The 19,942-nt window shown below is 37.1% G+C and overlaps 2 protein-coding genes across 3 annotated transcripts; one reads left to right on the plus strand and one right to left on the minus strand.

The window, feature by feature from the left end:
- The first annotated feature begins 408 nt into the window (after positions 1 to 408).
- On the plus strand, positions 409 to 10,225 carry LOC119787548 (sushi domain-containing protein 4-like). Its single transcript, XM_038291480.1, has 11 exons — positions 409 to 640; positions 1,148 to 1,277; positions 1,996 to 2,187; positions 2,388 to 2,579; positions 3,551 to 3,742; positions 3,847 to 4,041; positions 4,152 to 4,343; positions 7,177 to 7,371; positions 7,447 to 7,579; positions 7,655 to 8,037; positions 9,163 to 10,225. The coding sequence occupies exons 2-11, from the start codon at positions 1,172 to 1,174 to the stop codon at positions 9,186 to 9,188; spliced, it is 1,806 nt and encodes a 601-aa protein (XP_038147408.1). The 5' UTR covers positions 409 to 640; positions 1,148 to 1,171; the 3' UTR covers positions 9,189 to 10,225.
- On the minus strand, positions 8,867 to 18,833 carry LOC119787549 (sodium/bile acid cotransporter-like). 2 transcript variants are annotated; one of them, XM_038291481.1, is made up of 6 exons: positions 18,711 to 18,833; positions 14,974 to 15,404; positions 14,660 to 14,864; positions 13,845 to 14,023; positions 13,268 to 13,467; positions 8,867 to 10,023 (listed from the first exon to the last, which is right to left on the minus strand). In XM_038291481.1, the coding sequence occupies exons 2-6, from the start codon at positions 15,402 to 15,404 to the stop codon at positions 9,947 to 9,949; spliced, it is 1,092 nt and encodes a 363-aa protein (XP_038147409.1). In that variant the 5' UTR covers positions 18,711 to 18,833; the 3' UTR covers positions 8,867 to 9,946. The 2 variants fall into 2 exon arrangements, with proteins under 2 accessions (XP_038147409.1, XP_038147410.1); XM_038291482.1 differs by lacking the exon at positions 8,867 to 10,023 and adding an exon at positions 12,912 to 13,130.
- Between the last annotated feature and the right edge of the window lie 1,109 nt (positions 18,834 to 19,942).

Consider the following 19,942-nt stretch of genomic DNA (forward strand, 5'->3'; position numbering starts at 1 on the left):
GTACATTTTTCTATGTACAATATGGTCACCACAAGGCACCCCTTTATATGGCTGATAAACATTTCATGATACATAGATAGATAGATTGATAGACAGACAGACAGACAGACAGACAGACAGACAGACAGACAGACAGACAGACAGACAATCTGACCAGTTCCTTATCAAACAGTGACCTAAGCTGTTCAACTAAAGATTTCAGACTAACATGACCTAATGAGTAAAAAAAAGCATTTTTAGCATTACTTATGTTAATTGCATAAAAAGCATTTAATAGTGAGTTATAAAATGTTTAGAAATGAACACTCTGTATTGATTAATCTACAGTGCAACAAGATTTGCCAACAGTTCATGTTTTTGTCTGATGGTTGGTAACTACGGACGCAAACTGTCCCCGGATGTTGTTTCCAAGACAGCTGATGCTGAACCGCAGCAGCAGCTTCAGCAGCAGCTAGGAAGGTAGCCAGCGGTTAGCTTAGCACCGCTGCGCTGCTTACATCATTAAAACGCATAGACGAGTTTAAACTACAACAAAAAAAATACAGGGTCATCAAGCCTGCAGATAAATTACAACTAAATGTCTACATCGTGAGGTTATTACGGAGGGGGCCGTGTTTTTTTTTTTTTTTTTTTGTGGCAGGTAAACGATGATCCAGCTGAATCTGCCGTTAGCGATAGCAAGCTAACAACGATAACATCGGTTGATCTATTTATCTATCTTAGCTGTCGAAGTCATCTGGAATATGCAGATAATGTCATATTATGCTATAAATACTAATGCTGTCATTTATGTTGGGTTATATTTATATTATTTTAGAAGAAGCAGCTGAGATTCTTTGACATTTGGTACACGAATAACATTTATTTTTTAAAACCTTTTCCGAACATTATCATTAAAGAGGATTGGTATGTTATTTCTTTTCGATCTTAACAGCTAATATATTTCTAACTGTCTATAAATGTGTAATGTTCTGTCAGTGAAGCGCTGTAATCACACCCATTTTACTGGCAGCTTTCCAGGCGCTGCAATCTACCTGCACCAAGCAGGTGGCTGCAAAGGATGAAACTGAAAGAAATCTCTATTTTACTATCATGTCGTTTTCTTTGTGCTTCTCTAACCGTGACATTTTCCGCCTTTTACTATTAGGCTGGGTTGATTCTGAATGGGAAGATGTGCAATGGAATTATAGAGTCAATTTCAAATACCTTCTGTGGCCCTCAGAGGCCCTTTGTTTTGCTGCTGGCACTGACTCTGGTGTCCACTGCCCAAGGTTCAGGTAAGACACAAAGCCCCTGCTATATCACATTATAATGAATAAAATTGTTTATTTACGCGTGCATCTCTTAAGTTATTGATTTTATTCTTTATTTTTTTGTGAAATGTTAATTTATTAGGTCATAATAAGATCATACATTCCACCAGCTTTATGCAAAAGCTGTAATATTATTTAGTTTACATGTTTTTCTTACTTGGTTTGTTCTTGTTCTATATAGAATAAGATCCTTATATTAATTAGTTCATTCTAATCAAATTTGTCATAAACTGAATATAAATCTAATGATAAAAACAATGCTTGCATTCCATCAGGCATTAAAAGAAATTAGGTTTCTTATTATGTCTAATTTCTTAATTGGAAATGTTTCCTTTGAACACACAAAAAAACATAGCTATCCTGAAATTAATGTATTTTTTTCATTTTTTGGTCCAAAATTTATGGCAAAAATAACATTCATAAAGATTTCAATATATATAATAACAGCCATTAGGATTCAGCATCCCATCCCCCTGTCTAGTTTTAATACCTTTTTCAGCATATCTATAAATTGGATGTTAAACACCATCCTCATAATTACTTATGCAATATTTTTGCTTTGATATGAATGAGGTTTGTTTTGCTTCCCTGTCATTATTCTGTGTTTTTCTTGCTTTGATTTTGCTGGCAGACTGGTCTGTTTTTTTTTTTACTTAAATCTCTGCACATCTGCTTTTCCTAGGATGCGTGAGGCCTTACATGGTCCAGAACAGCTGGGTAAACCTTACAGAAACCAACAGAGGCTTGTTTCCTGTGGGCACAGTGCTGCAGTACAGCTGTGACCCTGGTTACCTGCCAGATGGACCCAGCATCCTCACCTGCACCACATCAGGGCGCTGGTCCTCAGAACCCCCTCAGTGCATACGAAGTGGAGGTTAGAACCTCAAAGCTACCTTCTCTCTAACACCCAGACTGTCATTTGTTTCTCATTACTTCATTTTCAACATTCTTAAGTTATTTATCCGACTCTCGAGTTTTAAGAAAATGCGAGTTCTGACCCTATTTGCCAACATATAAGCAAGCAACATGTAAAGCTGGGCGGCTGATTTGTATGTTGTGCTTTTCCCTCATCAGCATGCCTACCCCTCTCCAAACCTGAGAACGGGGGCTACACCTGCCATCCATCCCCATGTCGGTTGTTTTCCCATGGCACCATAATAGAGTTCATCTGTAACGAGGGCTTTGCTCTCAGCGGAGACTATCCCTACCTGACGTGTCAGGATGGACAGTGGGACGGACCTATGCAGATCAGCTGTGTGAGCAAAGGTTTGTCAATGTATTATCCTTTTTTATATATTGGTCCTAAATGCACAACTGGCACCAAAATACATGCAGCTAATTTTTTTTTTCTGTCTTTCCAGCTCTTAAAAGCCCTTTGATCTGCCATTTCCCTTACAGGGGCTTGCCTATGTGTACACAACCTTTAGAATAATTAAATAATTAATTAGAATATGCTGCTAAGATCCAGATGTGTCTACATTTTAATTTGCTATTTTCCTGCACAATTCATAGTGTTTTCCATCAAGGTATGATGAAAAGGCCTTCACTCTTGCTTGGGCCTCATTTCAGAAATAAATGTTCATTATCTTGCAGCTGCAGTAGAGTATCAACACCTGGTGGTAATAAGGTATTTTAGTCATGAATCAACAGTTATTTTTCTGTACAACACTTTAGTCAGCTGGGGTTGTTTTATAGTTGCTTAACAAATACAATTGGATTGGAATTGAGTTAAATCTATGTAGAAAAGCTTATAGGAATCTGATATGAAACCTAAGAATGAACATTATTTGTTAAAAATTAGCTGCCATTTTTGGAGATTCTGGAGTTTTGAAAACAAAAATTGGAGCTTCTCCAGAATGTTGTCATCAAATTTCAGGTGGCTTAAAATTTACAAGAGCTGGATAAGAATAACATCTAAAAAAAAATCAGTTGTGAATTCAGGAATTTATAATATATTCAGTTAAGATTCTGAAATTTGTCACTTTGTGCAAATTTGTATTATTTGTTATTTTTAAAACTAGCAGCTGCTGAGGTTTCTGCCAAATGCAGGTCTTGTTGTGCATGTCACAATGATCTGCCAAAAATTCCAAATGTCTAAACTAAGAAGTAGTAATTAAATGTCATTTTTGTTAGAGGAAATTATATAGGTAAGGTTTAAATCTTCTAAAACCTTATGAAGGAAGAGAGCAACCTTTTACTCTGTTATCTGACATGTATTTTTCCATATTTTCCTTAAGGTTGCATTAGACCCTCTCCGGTGCCACATGGCTCAGCTGATCTGATGGACACCAACAGGAGCTTGTTTCCGGTGGGGACAGTGTTGCAGTATAGCTGCGATCCAGGGTACCTGCTAGTCGGACGCAGCATCCTCACCTGCACCACGATAGGAGACTGGTCCTCTAATCTTCCTCGCTGTATCCGCAATGATGGTAAACATGGACAGAAATCATGAATCCAGTATTAACTGCTTTTAGATTCTGAAGACGAGAGAAAAGAGGACTTATTGTCAGTATTTATTTTTCTCCTTCCACAGTTTGCCAACCTCTATATCAGCCAGAAAATGGAGGTTACACCTGCCACCCTTCCCCATGCAGACGATTTTCTCACGGTACTGCTGTGGAGTATTTCTGTGATGAAGGTTACATTCTGAAAGGAGACAGCAAATTCAGAACTTGTCGTTATGGAAAATGGGACAACATATCACCTGTCAGCTGTGTCATTAAACAAGGTGGAGATAAAATTATAAAAAAAATTTAAGAGTTTTATAATAATAAATAAGTAATAAAGAAGTGCATTTTTTGCTTATATGTTCTTTTTGTTTTTATTTCTTTTTTTTAGGTTGTGTAAGACCCTCCATGGTGGAACATGCCATAACAAACCTAACTGACCTGAATAGTAGTTTGTTCCCAGTGGGGTCAGTGCTGCAGTATAACTGTGAACCTGGTTACTTGTTGGATGGAGCCGGCATCCTCACCTGTACCACACCGGGACACTGGTCCTCCGAACCGCCTCGCTGTATACATAGTGACGGTAAAGATGCATCGTAATTCCCTGTTGAAACTCATATTTTGTCCAAATTATCTATTTTACTTGCCGCCGTGCTTTAGTATTTGGTTTTACATGGAATTGTTATTACCTTAAGAGAGCTATCAAAGGTCCTCATTCATCCAGAACAAATGGAGTCCTAAAAAGATTTTACAATCTTTTTAACTTTTGCCCCAATGTATTTTTTATGTTTTTTGGTCACTTGCTGTACAAATCATAAACATGTTTCATGTATTTGTATACAGCACCCTTGACTCTGATGGCCTTTAGATGAAACATTTTTTGGGTGATTCTTTTTGTTTCATTGACCTGTAATGCCTGTTGGAAGGGATCAGTCTACAGATAATTAGCTTTGTCTATGATGATGTTTTCTGCTCTCCTGATCAGTCTCCTGGCATAGCAGAGGAAATCTGATGATCTTTTGAGTTGCTCTGCAGGGATATTATTACACTATTTACACTACCCTTGAAAAACCGTGCCGAGACCGGTCCGAGCTCAGTAACTGAGATAACTTATCGTGTTTAAATGGAAAGCAAACTGAACTGAACCGAGCTAGACACAACCGGACCGCGCTAACTGCAGACCAGTTCTAGAGGTGGGCTCGGCTCGGTTTTTCCCTGGCTCGGTTCTCTGATAACAAGAGCGCATGAGCAGAACTCCTCATCTCCGTCTGGCTGCACATCCCGATTCACACTCCATTCCAGTAGTTGGCGGTAATGCCCCTTCAGAAGTTGCTTGCCAACCAACACAAAATAGAAGAAGAAGAACTATAAACAACTATAAACATCCACGAAAATTTGTCCTCTTTGCCTGACCCTCCGCAAACACCGACGTACAGCAATAATCAAGCATAACTTTCTGAATGTGACGGGCACAGCCATTTTGATTTGCTTGATTCCCTCCTTCTTCGTCTTCTTCTTCTTGTGTTTTATTACGGTTGGCAAACAACATTTGGTACATTACCGCCACCAACTGCTTGATTTCATCCTTCAATACTGGCAGTAATACCGCAGATCGTCAGTAGGAGGCGGCGAGTCGAGGAACCGAGATAGCGTGATGTGTAAACGGTCGTCAGAACCAAGCTCGGCCTGGTTAACTGATCCGAACTCGGACCGGTCTCGGCATGGATCGGTTTTTCAAGGGTAGTGTAAATGGGATATATATATGTGTCTCTCTCTTCCAGAGAACATTAGTAAACAACCAGTATCTTAAAGACCACATAACACGTTAAATTAAGTTCATAGTACAGTTTTTCTCTAAAATGAGTTCCCAAACTTACATTTCACAGTGATCAATCTATCATTTCAAAGAAAGTACAGAAAAACTGCAAACATACTCAGAATTAGCCAAACTACTGCTGAGCTACACAAACATCAGAGGAAGCAGTAAAAAACAGTGATAACTCTGGGGCATCTGCAGAGAGTAACAGCTTAGGGGGAAGAATCAGTTAAGGGGACCGCCAGTCACTCATCATCACAATTACTACCTTTATAGATGAGTGGCCAGAAGAACTACTTCTACTGAAAAGCCATTGCTTGTTTTTAATATATTTTTCCACAACCCAATTACTAAAAAGTATTCTGACACACTTGCATAAAATATGTGCTGCTTTGTGGCAAAAAGGTGAAATATGGTGGTGGATGCATCAGCCTATGGTACATTTTCTAAAGTCTGGATGAAAAAGAAAAAAGCCTGTTGGACACAGTAAAACACAGACCTGAGAGCATAGTGCCAAATAGACAATGAAATGGTTCAAATCAACTCATGTTCCTGCTTTAAATTACCAAGACAAAGGGCAGACAAGTTGGAACATTTCAAAGTTATTTTAATCATTCTCCAGCCAGTTGGACTAAGATTTAGATTATTTTACCATAAAAAATAATTAAACATGTATTTTTTAAGCCTCAAAGCTGATAAAGACTAGCCTGACGTAGTCCGACTCAATTCTAGGCAGAATATGAGTCTGATACTGCTCCATAGAGCTGTGATTATGGGGCGTGTTTTGAACGAACCAGGAAAAAAATGCCTCTGCACTCAATTGGATAGACCTACAACCAATAAGAGCAACGGAGTGCGTGACGTATCTTAAGCGAGGCATAGTTGTTGTCCACAAAAATCAAAGCGTGCACTTTCACGCCTAGAATAAGAAGATGAGACTTGATCGCGTTTCTCTGTTCCTCTTTTAAAATTAATTTGCTGTCGATATCTTCTAGAACAGACCTAATAGCAGAATCTACTCACCCAAACTCTCCAGCGGCAGCCATTATTGTTGTCACCCAAGCGCGCTTTGGTCACGTGGTTGATAACGTTACTCTTGATCATCTGTCCATCATCGTATAAAGCCCGCTCTGACAATTTGATTGGATCGCCTGACAGTGGGCTTTAATACTCGCGCTACTATGGAGCAGAGCCAGACCGAACTTCCCCGAACTCAAACCTTGTGGGCGGGACTAAGTTCGGACTGGCACCCAGGCTAGATAAAGACATAAAACTAAAGACTTTCAGTAGAAAACGTTTTTTTATTCTATTGATTCGGGATGGCGGGCTTTTGCTAATCTTATTAAATGCTTTGAAGTTTGTGCTTGTAATTTGACAAGAAGTGAAAAAGAGGATTGGCTCTGAATTAAACCTCTAACCCAAAAAGCAACAAGCTAACAAATCAATTAACAAGAATAACAGGATACGATTAAAGACAGTTGATACATTTTTATTTAAACAGAAAATTCCTGTGACTTTGAATGCATTGCAGCATTGTAGCAGAACATCTATTGTTCTTAACTTGTGTGTTCTCTAACATGTGCTTTATTCTTGTGGACAGTTTGTGATTCTCCATATCAACCAGAGAACGGAGGCTACACATGCCACCCATCCCCCTGCCGAAGATTTTCTCAGGGCACTGTGGTGGAATATTTCTGCGATGAAGGCTACGTTCTGAAAGGCGACTATAAGTATCTTACCTGCCAGTATGGCCAGTGGGACAACCAGATGAAGATCAGCTGTGTCATGGAGCAAGGTAAAGACTGAGGCACATTTAAACAATAATATTCTTTAAGGCAAGATAAATCTGTTTGTTTTATCTGTCTCAAAGACCACATTCCAACGTTACCTTTGGGAATGCCTGCCTTGTCCATAGTAGCTTCCACCGCAAGCTCAGTGGCTTTGATCCTGCTCCTGGTGGTGCTGTTTGTACTTCTGCAGCCTAAACTCAAGTCTTTCCACCGGTGAGATGTCCCTCCGAATATCTTAAATCTGCTGATCATCCAAAGAAATGAACAGATTCTAAATGTTCTTCTCAGGCGTGACCAGGGGGTGTCAGGGCAGCCTGTCTCCATCATGGTGGAAGGGGTCCAGGTGACTCTTCCCTCCTATGAGGAGGCTGTGAGCAGCAACGGAGCCTCAACACTTAGCCCAGAGTCTAGAGTGCAGATCGTGTTGTCTGAGGGTCAGCATGCCTCACCACTAGAGGCTGGCCCGTCGAGGCCATCCTCTCTCAAACAGCAACAGTCAGAGATGCCTGTCCACCCTGGGCTGCAATCCTCCTCTTCCTCACCGTTGTCGTCTGGTTGGATTCTGGAGCATGCAGGTGCAGCTGGAGGCACATCAGCCGCACGTAGAAGGCCGTCTGCAGGCAGCGACCAACAAAGCCTGTCTCTAGACTCAGAGATGGACTACTCTGATGGTAAAGAATACCTTTTTTTTCTGTCTTACATTAAATTAGACTTAATTTTTAAGCTAAGCAGTGATTATCGGGACTACCTCTATTTGCAAAGTCCCGGAATAAAAAACGATCTTTGTAAAGATGCTAGCTAAAGTATATTGGCCTGTGCTTGTATGTAGCACCTTTTCAAGAAAGTACACTCCAAAGCACTTTACACTACAGTGTAAGGGGTTGGAGTTCCTCAGTCGGAAGCACAGGGCCGCCGGTGTTCAGGCTACCGTTACCGGTTCGGGTTCAGTTGTTGTCGCTCCGTCCCCCGCCGACTCCCTACCCCTGTCTGCCGGGGTTCCCCGACCCGCCCTGGAGCTGACGGCTCTGTTCCAGTGCCCGGTGTCTTTCGACTACGTGCTGCGCTGTAGTCGACCAACATCCCGGACGATTTTGAAATTTTCCGGACGTTTTTTTTAGGCCTGAAAAGTAGGACATGTCTGGGAAAAAGGGGACGTATGGTCACTCTAAGGTACAGCATATAGCAAAAGATGATGTACCAGCATCAATAACTGACCGTGTATGCAAGTTAGAAATAAGGGTCTGTGCTTTCCTCGCCAAAAACACTCTTCACTGAGCAGCAAAACTAGATCTCAAAAGAAATGTGGTACATGCAAGTGGTAGATATAGATGCACTTTTGCCATCTTCTGGACGTTTTTGGTACTGGATTTTCAAAAGTCAAATTTAGTCTTTAATAATTCATGCAATTTCTGATCCCATAACCCCACACCCCCCTGTCATGGCTTGAAAATACACACACACACACGCATCAGGATTTTTTTTTTTTTGCTTTAATCCCTGTTATATCGAAATGGCGAGGCAGCATCTGAAGACTTCAGTCAGGAAATAAGTTTGATGATCCTAACAGACCTAAAGCAGAACAAGTTTGGCTTATATTAATGTCAAACTGGGGTCATTTTACAGTTAGTGTTTTCTTTTATGGAAGATTTGCTAACATCATGTTTTAACCGTGTATAATATGAGTTCCTTCTTTTAAATGAATTATGTTATTTTCCAATATTAAAATAATGTATTGATTTAACCCTAGACGAACCTGAGCTTTTATTTTGTAATGACTTGTATTATTTCTTCCATAGATATGCCGTTACTGAAGGAGGCTTAAAGCATATGGAACTGACCTTTACTGGTTCGCAGACTTTTATCAACAGAGATGACGCCAGTGAATAGTGAACCACTCTCAGAAGCTCATCAAACCAAGGAGGCAATTACATGTACATATGTTAAATCTAGGCTTCCCCACAATATGTGTGTTTTTCTACTTCCTGAAAACATAGAAATGGAAGGAGAGACAGGTCAAAGGGCGCTTGTCTTTAAAGAAAACTGAGACTGATGCTTCGATGTTTATTGAGCAAGTCTTTAAACTCATTTTGTAAAAACAAAAAAATCTGACTTGTTTACTTTTCTGAGATCATACATCATGTTAAAACACATATGCTAAATGCATGAACTCATTTTCCTGTAGAAGTAGTAAATGCTTAGTGTTTTCTTCTAAGTTTTTGTAAGTTTTAGATTATGTCATTGTGCAGGTCAATACTACATACATCATTTTTCTCCTGCTGATTTCCGCTCTTCTCGCTCATACTCTTCCTTATAAGGCCTTAGCTTTCCACTTCTATGCACTGTACTATGTGAAATAAGGAGTTTTAAAAGTGAATGTCAGTAAAATGCCCTTACTGCTTAGTGATTGATTAGTTGTGGCATCGTGAAACACCTCACTTGTACACCTGAAGATATTGTCTTTGTTAATTTATTCAGGCTTCTGGGAAACTCCTGCTTTAAGCCTAAATGTGTTTGTAATATATTTGTTCTGAGAAAGCTGTTGATCAGCTGTTGTATTGCCTCTGCAGCTCGTGTTGTTGATTAAAGATGGTTAGCTTCTCCTTTTACCCCAGCTGCTGTGACATCAGATTTGATGTGAATTCCTCGGGAAGAAAAGCCTGACGGAGAAAAAAAAAAAGAGCAAATGTACAGATTAGTGTGATTTTTGTGTTTGCTTTACTTGACCTTTGACTGAGTTTACTTTTAGATTAAAGATTGTATGTTTTTGTTACAGCTGTGCTCTAATATATGTACAAACTTTAAGGTCTGATTCTGTATATATTGTGTATATTTGATTAAATATGATTTGATGTGCTCAAATTGCTTTTAACTGCTTTTTTATTTTTGATTAAATGTTTGGATGACCTCACTAAAGACATTACTCATTTTAGGATGAAAGGATGTGTTTTGAACGATTTTTAGCAGAAACAAAAGATTTATACCAGAAACAAGTGTTTGTGTTTGGTCGATTAGTAGACTATGTACCTGATCTATCATATTTTCCAGACTATAAAGAGCATCTCAGATAAATCCGCACCAGCTCAGTAAAAAAAAAAAAATAATAATAATGGAAACTTACATATATAAGATGCACTGAGCTATAAGCTCCTGATATGTACTGATGTGTAGAGGAAGGTCTACATATGACCCTTAGAGTAAGGACGAAGAAGAATGCTAGCTCCCATTAAGTTGTTGGCTCGCAGCACTAAGAGCTTCAAATGAAAGGTGGGGTTCAGTCAGCTCTTTATTTAGAATATAATTCAACTTTATTCTCATTACATTGTCACAAGTGCAAAGAAATGAAGTTAACTCTCTGCATGTAGCCCATCCCTTTGGAAGGATGTGGGCTGCCATTGTGCGGTGCCCTGGGACCCAGAGTGTCAGTCCGTGGGAGTGGGGCTTGAACTCAAAACCTCTAGATTCAAAGCACAATGCCCTTACCACTAGGCCGACACTACCCGGCTCTTAAGGAGTTGCACATAGTTTATTGTGTGAAAATATGTGAATTTGGGACAGTGTATGTGCTCAATGAAAGTTACCCCCTTCTTTGATTTCCAACTTTGATATCCCTCTTTTGGAGATTTGGTAAAAGCTACAGTAAAGCTGCACCTTTGTATAAACCGCATGGGAAAAAACTAGCAGCTTATAGTTCCGAAAGTATGGTACTAACATCAACTTAAGAGACACCCTGGATGCACAAAGTTCTTGTTAAATAAATGGGATTTTTATTTCTTTAGTTGATCTTTCAGTTTTTAAGGTTATAGAAAGAAAAACAATAACAATGGTTTGAAAACTGCCAAAAAAAAAGAAAGAAACATTATTTTCTTATCAATGATCATTATACTTAATAACCAACCTTATTAACAAAATAAATGTGTAAAAGTAGTATTGTATTATTATAACAGCAGAATGTATTCAGCACAACAAATGTTTACCTAAAGACATTCTGAGAGAAGCTATTTTATGAAACATTTTACTAATAACCACATAAACCTTGATAAAAAATTTTTAAAAAGCATCTTCATATTAATCATAGCAGCAGTTTGTCATATAAACCATTTCCTTTTTTGTGTGACGAGAGTTGTTGCAAGCTTTAGATCTGATGATAATGATTAAAAGAATGCATGAAGAAGTGCAAGGAGAACCAATGACCTTCCAACTCTAGAATAAATCTGGCATTACACCAGAATAAGCCACTTTTGCAGGACAGCAGACAATTCTGCATTCAGATTTGCACCTGACGTTAAATCATTCTGAATATAAACAGAAACTGTATATATATTAGATCAGAGCTTATGTAGAGAGTTTTGGGTGAAGAAACCTGACCTCAAACTCACTGTGCACTTGATGAATCAGCTTGGGAGTTCTGTTCATATAGACTGACTGACTTTAAATGCTAGTAATGTATGACTAAGCTGCTGATCAGCAGAAGACGACCCTGGCTGTTGTGGTTGTGTAATGTTCTTCCAGACACTACTGAGGCCTATGTTTACTAAATGTTAAAAGCTTTCATAATACCTCTTTTTTCAAAAATGTATGACTCACATCAGTGAGGCTGTGTTAACATAGTCTTATAATTATAGCATATTTAAAATGTATCTATGTTAAGTTAAATTATTCAAATAATAATAATGCTTCTTGTTGCCTTTAACAGCTTTTCAGGTATTAAGGTGTCTTTAAAAAGAAAAGTTATTTTTCATTAGTGCATATATATAAATATATATATATATATATATATATATATATATATATATATATATATATATATATATATATATATATATATATATATATATATATATATATATACATTTTTAAGTGGGTTCTTATGGTATGATAAAATTGCCAGGGGGTTACACGAGTTAAAAAGAGGTTGGAAACCAGTGTTTTAAAAGATAATCATTCAGTACTTGATTAGCATAGGCTAATTTGATTCATCACCTTGATTAGATTGATTACTGATTAATATTCTGGTGGTTAATTCAAACCAAAGTCAGGGCAAAATCCTGGCTGACTGGCAGCCCACTCTTGTCTTTTGAGTGCTTTTGGTTTTACCTGTCACAGGTGTTCCAAGTTAAAAATATTTCTTTGGTCTTGGGTCCATGATTTCAGTTTAACAATATTTGAGCCATATTAATATGACCAATGCTTTGTGAAGTGGTACTCTGTCACTCACCTATGCTACTAATATTGAGCAAGCTTTGCACTGGTGGCAACATTATTCCATTAAACATTCCTGAGTTATAGCAACTGTACAAACATTTGCTCTGCGTTTTTAGACCCTAAAATCACTTAATACAAATGAGCATCTGAATTTAAAGTTCTTAAAAAACTGTTCTATGTGAAGCAATGTTATTAGCAGCAGATTTCCTGCAATTGGAGCCATTTAGATGTGAAGATTGATAATGGCTGCACACATCATACATTAGAAAAACACATTAGAAATCAAAGGGATCCGTATAAGAACTTTGTTTAACCTTTGCAATAAAGCCAGAAATTGATATTATTTTTTTTATCAGCTATTTAGTTTATAACATTCATAAATCTCAAACTTTTGAAACAAATATTTTCATCCTCCAATGTTTTGCCACTGTTGTTACATCACAGGCTTGCACTATGAAATATCTTTTTTTAATCCTCCCTCCAGGGTACACTGTTCTCTTTGAAGTTCATGGCTGTTTGATCTGTTCTTGTTCAGCAGCAACGTTCTAATTGTAGTTTTGATCTGTAGAACAGAAATATATTTTTTAAGCTCTAAAAGACAAACATATGCTTCAGATTGCCATTTGACACTGTTCATTGGTTCTTGTTTTATTAGGTTGTTTATTTTCCTCATTCCACAAAACTTGTTCCAAAACTTACCCGCATGCTGTGCTGTGACTGTTTGGTAACATCTGAAGCACAGCACCAGGATTAGAGCCTCTGCACACTGGAATGCAATGTACACTAAAGGGAACAAAAACAAGGGTCCAATGGCCTGTGGAGTAAAAGCCACCTTAAGGATGGCGGTGCACAGCTGCATGTTTTGGCACCCTGTCTCCATGGAGATGGTTCTGCTGCATCTACAGTAAGAAAAATGATTAAAGTCAGTGTAAAAATCATTTCCTTTTAGATTGAGGACAAAATTAACTTACAATCTTTACTGAAATATTTAGATAACAACTGATTGATAACATGTGATGGTGTTTTGCCTCCTTGCATGTGTGAGGTTGCTGCAATTCCTTGCACATGTTAAGGTACACAAGTTCAATTATAGAAGACAATGGTAAGGTGGAATAATATCATATTTAGGTGGCAACAGACAGCACATATTATTCCCTTCTGTACAATGAACAGTCTTTGATAAAGCTGAGCTATTTGGATAAAGAAGAAATTTTAATGTGATACAGAGTCGTGAACTCCCTTTTAATGACCTAATGACAAAAATGTTTTGACCTACTGTGGGCTGAGTCTGCAAATGACCGACACCGCATATCCCAGAATAAAACCAATCAGAGGCATCAGTGCAGCAACAGTGAGGATGTCTGGCATGAGGATAATCCATATTACATCCTTCACAGCGAGACCAGACAGTACAGAAATTATGATGGTGGATATCAACAGGATGCTGAGACCAACCTGTCAAATATACAATGTTACAAGGGTCAGTTCATCCCACCTAAAAATACAAAAAAACATATTGTAATAGTCATATCATAATAATAATCATAACAACTATATTTGCTTCCTTACTATTTCTGAGCCTCCCCAGAAAAGAGATAAAAAAAATATGTCAAGGGCAGTAAATATCTCTATTTTAATCACTGTTCAAATATTTTTTATTCATATGGTATTATATTAAATTATACTTTCACCTTTTTTTTTATTCAAGCTATTCAAGCATTATCAGTGATGATGTTTTTGAAAACTTCTGCTGGGAAGCCACCCCTTCTTTCCTTCGCTCTTTGTAGACATTTTTGTTTTGTTTACTCCAAAGGAATATAAAAGGTGTTTTTCTTCTCTAATTACATCTTCTGCATAAAACTATCATACCTGCTAACTGTGTGCAGTGCTGTTGCAAATGGTGGCTGCCTTTGGGACATAAAGAATAAATTCAATTTGTCCTCCCAAGCTCTTCATGGTAACAATACATCAGTCACAAATCCTAATTTAAATAGAGTGGTAAACTCAGCTTTTGCACCTGTTTTCACTCTCAATATTTACTGCTTCCTATTTGGGATATTAGTAAAACAGTCCCATTGTCTGATTACCTACTTTTGTTACACTTGAGGAATAATTTGGCCTGTAGTGGTTGATGCATATGCCAATAGCACAAGGCACCAATGTAAACACGAGTGCAGTGATGATTCCTGCATAGGGAACAGCATGTCTTAGACCAGTGAAGCCTTTGCTGAAGATGTACAACAACAGAGGCATGAGAACCAAGGCAGCAATGCTGGAACAAGTTGTCATGACGATACTGTCAAAATATCAAATGGGAGAAAAAAATGTAATTATTCATTCAATCAACACATTATCTTACAACAGTAAACAAAAAAATCAACAAAAGAAAATACTGACATTTTTACCTGAGGTTCATGTCACCTTTCACTGTAAAGGAGAAAATGTTTGATAAGCTTCCACCTGGACAGCAACCACAGATCAGCACAGTTACAGCCTTAATAGAATCCATCTGGAAGATTTTTGTCAAAGTGAAAGCAGTGAGGGGCATGATACAAAACTGGGCCAGCAGTGCAATAACTACTCCTTTTGGTTTAAGAAGATGGGTCCTTATTTTAGAGATCTCCATCGTGCATCCAAGAGAAATCATGGTCATGAAGAGGATGGTCACAGTCAAAACATTAAGAGCTGTGTTCATGGGTTCAGGGATGACCAGGATGCCCATGCTGCTATTCCCAGGGATGTTGCTATCATCAGGACTGGTGGTCATTCCCACATAGCCTCTGGTCTCGTTCATCATGGCAGTTCTTCCATAACTAGTTTGCGTTGTGTTTTGCATCTGTCATAAAGATTAAATAAAAAAAAGACTTGAAATTGTTTCTTACTGTAGGAACAAAAGTGTGGTTCAACTAAAAAACTGAACTTCCTGCAGGCATTAACTGTCAACCCTAAGGGCTGCTGATATGCTTGACTTTTAGAGGCTTAAACAAATAAGCTCTAAATATACATAATAGAAGAGGAGATTTTAAAAAGAATGCAATGGATAAAGCACTGTGAATTTTCCTATCAAATGTAATTAATGTAAAAGAAAAAAAGTGCTTTGCATGAGAAGTCATAAATTCAGTTGTTCTTATGCCCCAAGCACAAACTTTATTTTGTTTTATTTGCATTTTATGTGAGAAGAGAAGAAATGAAACAGATGCATTAATCTTCCCTCAACTTTCTTTCAATATATCTTTACGAACTTTGCATATTTTGACCTCAATCTCGAAATAACTGTAAGCTAAGGTGGCTATTCTTCTGAAAAGTGAACACATACAGCACTCTTAGGTATCTTGCAGTTTTTATCAGATTTTATAAAGCTTTATCCATCTTCACATCAAGTCTAAAAAAAAAACGTATCTGTAACACACCCAGAGCCTAACCGTCCATATTTCATGAGTGATTTATGGTGTTATATTATATAATTATATATTTTACCTGAAAATATGTTTGTCAAAAAACATAATTTCAGTCACATTTAAGCAGATAATCCTCATCCCATGTTGCTTTTGACTACCAGAAATACACAAAGGCTTAATTGATGCTATGTTTCTGTTTGTACCAGATTCATTGTGCTGTTGATAGATTGACCCGCCTAAGGTGACGAATGCAGCAACTTCTCCAGCATTAGAATAGCTACTCCTCTTATAAATGCTCTCCCTGCTTTGTCTCTTAGCTGTAGATGCTTAAAGTTTAGGATATTTATTTCATAACATAACTTTGCTTTAAACATAACCACTTTATTCATCACGTTTTATATGACTTTTTAAGACAGCGTTTGCATTGGGATGTACTCTAATATGCACAGCACTTTATTCAGACTTTGATATTTAAAGAAAAACATTGAAAAACCATAAATATTATCCTTTCATGTGACTGTACTCACTGAGTTGCTCTATATACAGTAATAAAACTATAATGCATTCAAAAGCATTGTAGAATGTTTTTATAGCATAAAGAAGGTTTAAGGGGGATGACCACATTAGTATGCACAAAGATGTGCTCTAACTGTGAACACAGTCTAACTGGGAGATCAGACCTCTCTTGAAATAAGACTGTTGAGCTGTTGACTCACAGTACGGTGCTTAATATTCCATCCACATCACTTCACTGAAATAACAAGCAACAGCTGTAAACAGTGGAAGTCCTGAAAACAAGATTTAAACTTTTTTGTAGGTAAGAGGAACTTTCTCTCCATTATTTGATTTTCGCATCAGTGTAATAACACAGCTGATTAGCAGTCCTATCTTTCAATTTTGGCCAGTTCTAACCCAGTTGCATATTAGTTTTATATGGCCTGTTAAGATTATACTTTTATACCAAATGTTATCTAGGGGGTTTCTGGTTTTATTGTACCCTCTATGAATGGTTTTGCCTAAAAGGGGATTCCTCTGCAGAAAAGAGTTCCAGGATTCCATTGAGCTGCATCATACTGTCTAACTGAACTTTAGTGCATTAAGTACAGTGAATGAACTAAAGATGTATCTGAGAAGTCTTCCTATTATCTATTTTCCATTTTATTTCTAATTCTATTTCTAATTTTACTTTAATAACTTTATATGATCTATTTGATGTTTTCTTTTCTTGATGTTTATCATTGTTGCATCCCATCACAATTTCATTTTGCATATTTATTTTATATATACTATGTAAGCAATTAATATATACTCTGATATGCACTGCATGAATTTCCCATCATCATGAGCACATTATTTCACCTCAACAAATTATTAATTTAATGTTTTATTTAATTTTATTTATTTATAGCATATTTCTTCAATGCCATATTTTTTGGCTATTATATAAAAATGCAGTGATTAAAATAACTGTGATAGAAATACTACTGTAAAGGCCCCAAAAGCTTTAGGTGGTCAGTGTCTAGACATACTGACATAAGCTGAAAACGAACAAAACCACATTATCCTCAGCTAGAACTTCCAGATGTCTCACTAAGATAATCCTGATTTGCAAGAAGAAGATACACAATTAAAAGTTTAGTCATCTTTTATTATTACTGACTAGAAGTAATTTCAGTGTTTTAGAGTAGGAGCTCCAAACTAAATATCATGTTTGTTTGTTTTTTGGTGGAAGAGAAGAAAAAGCTGGTGAGCAATGAGTTTTCTGTAATACCAAAAATATGTTTCCTATAGTTCGCAAAGGGTATGAAAAATGTTTGAAAAGTGATTTTTTATTAAAATGTGAATTAAAAACAGATAAATGTATTTCATTAATTTTAATTACCGGGCTTTAGGATTAAACTTCTGGTACATGTCCCAGCATTTTTACCTACTATCCTTAGGGATGTTGTTAGGTCATATTTCATTACCACAGGCAAAATTATTCAATATCTACATGTAAACATAGATGCAGTCTTTTTTATGTAAGTACTAGTTTTGTTGTAGCAATATGTAATGTTTTTTCTTACTTTCAACACCCCAAATATTTGGGAATGTGTAAACTTGTCCTTATGCGTGTCTCTGTCTCTTCATGTGGTTGCTCTCCATTGGTGTAGTTTTACCTTAGGTCAGTTTGTTCCAGTTTTTTTTTTTCCTTGTCAAACTTTTCGTACAGTGTAACATGATGTGAAACACAGATACAGGTTAAAATTAAAAAATATAAATAGAATAAAGACATAATTCTAGAGCTAAAAGCAAAACAGATATATTGATTGGATTTGTTACAAACAGTAAGATCTTTAAATATTAAGTAAATAAATTGAATTGGGGTTTTTAAAAGCTGTAAGTTGTCAAAAGTTAATATCTGCAACGAATCTTCACTTTTTAATGGAGTTACTTAAACACTTTTTGAAGACAGATGACCTGTACGTTCTCCCATTGTATTCAGCTAAACTTTTACATTACAAACATTGTTATACTACTTTTAGTGTCACAGCAGCAGCATCAAAACATCTGATTTAAAACCACTGCGTCGTGCAGGAACAAGTTTTTATGAAAGCCTCACACATCCTCAGCCAAATGAACAAAAACTACTTTCTAAAAGCAAAACTCTAAATCTGTTAGTTTGATGTAGAAAAAGTCACATCTTCTTTAAATACTTGAAAAAACTTACTGACTAAATATATATATAAAAAAACACATACTACCTCAAAATTCAGGCCACTGGCTTTATAGTTAGACTGTAGTAACGCAAACACTTGTCTTCACTCTGGCTCCCATTCTCGTGTCTGATCCCTCTGCTGTCGGAGCCCCTGTGTCACATGCTCCTCTTACAAAATGGGTAGTGTAGATGCTGCTGGCTGCTAATCAAAGCAAATAATAAAAAAAAAAACAACAAAGGCATTTTAGAAATTACATGTTCATTAGAATGTTTTTAATTGCTACTTGCCCCCCTTGATTTCCTCTTCTGGCGTGACCACAGTAAACAGATTGAGTGAACTTGAAATGTGCACATAGTGCAAGAATTTTTATTCATCTGATGCTGTGGGGCATTTGGTAGTAAAAACAGACCTAATTTGAGTTTAAAGATTACTTTTTTGTGAAATATACTTTCTTTTACCTGTTGACATTCATAGGGCCAATACTAGCTTCTAATGAAGTAATTACTTATCAACTCTTTTTTTTTTCAGATTTTTACTGTGATTACATTGTCACAAGTACAGAGCAATGAAAGGATCTCTCTGCTTTTAAGCCATCCCCTTGGGGAGCATTGGGCTGCCATTGTGCATCACCCAGGGAACAGTTTGGGGTTTAGGTTCTTGCTCAGCGACCCAGAGTTTCAGTCTGTGGGGGTGAGGCTTGAACTCAGAACCTCTGGATTCCAAGCACAATGCCCTACTGTCTACTGGTGCCAGTGAAGAGCAGGCAGCCTGTTTCAGCAGCTCCCTTCTATTCTATTCTATTCTATTCTATTCTATTCTATTCTATTTTATTCCATTCCATTCCATTCCATTCCATTCCATTCTATTCTATTCTATTCTATTCTATTCTATTCTATTCTATTCTATTCTATTCTATTCTATTCTATTCTATTCTATTCTATTTTAACCACTAGGGCACACTCCTCCATTTTCTGATAATCAGAGAGTCTTCAATTTGCTTACTTAGTGTCCCATATGTGCCCTCCTAAAGTACTTCTACTGCAAAAAAGGTTCTCCTTTTGTTAAATTAGAAACAATAAGTCGACTATAATAGCTTGACTAATATTAGGCTGAATATAGTTAAAGGAAAGATATAATGACTTAGATACAGAAAGGGTTTACTCTTTGATAGGAAATACAGCAGAAGACTTCAGAATGTTGAAAGGGGTTATCCTCCTGCACGACAGTGATCCAAAACAAACACCCAGAACGGCAACAGTTAACATGTTAATGTGTAA

Source organism: Cyprinodon tularosa, unplaced genomic scaffold (assembly GCF_016077235.1).
Source record: "Cyprinodon tularosa strain WSP-4 unplaced genomic scaffold, ASM1607723v1 ctg3, whole genome shotgun sequence".
In the NCBI taxonomy this organism is placed as follows: domain Eukaryota; kingdom Metazoa; phylum Chordata; class Actinopteri; order Cyprinodontiformes; family Cyprinodontidae; genus Cyprinodon; species Cyprinodon tularosa.

Excerpts from the sequence above, each read along its gene's own strand:
- LOC119787548 (XM_038291480.1), top strand. The coding sequence starts at position 1,172 with ATGTGCAATGGAATTATAGAGTCAATTTCAAATACCTTCTGTGGCCCT. Across the intron at positions 4,344-7,176 it reads TCGCTGTATACATAGTGACG|TTTGTGATTCTCCATATCAA; the intron begins GTAAAGATGCAT and ends TCTTGTGGACAG. Across the intron at positions 8,038-9,162 it reads AGAGATGGACTACTCTGATG|ATATGCCGTTACTGAAGGAG; the intron begins GTAAAGAATACC and ends TTTCTTCCATAG.
- LOC119787549 (XM_038291481.1), bottom strand. The coding sequence starts at position 15,404 with ATGCAAAACACAACGCAAACTAGTTATGGAAGAACTGCCATGATGAAC. Across the intron at positions 14,865-14,973 it reads AAAGGTGACATGAACCTCAG|TATCGTCATGACAACTTGTT; the intron begins GTAAAAATGTCA and ends ATATTTTGACAG. Across the intron at positions 14,024-14,659 it reads ATTCCTCAAGTGTAACAAAA|GTTGGTCTCAGCATCCTGTT; the intron begins GTAGGTAATCAG and ends TATATTTGACAG.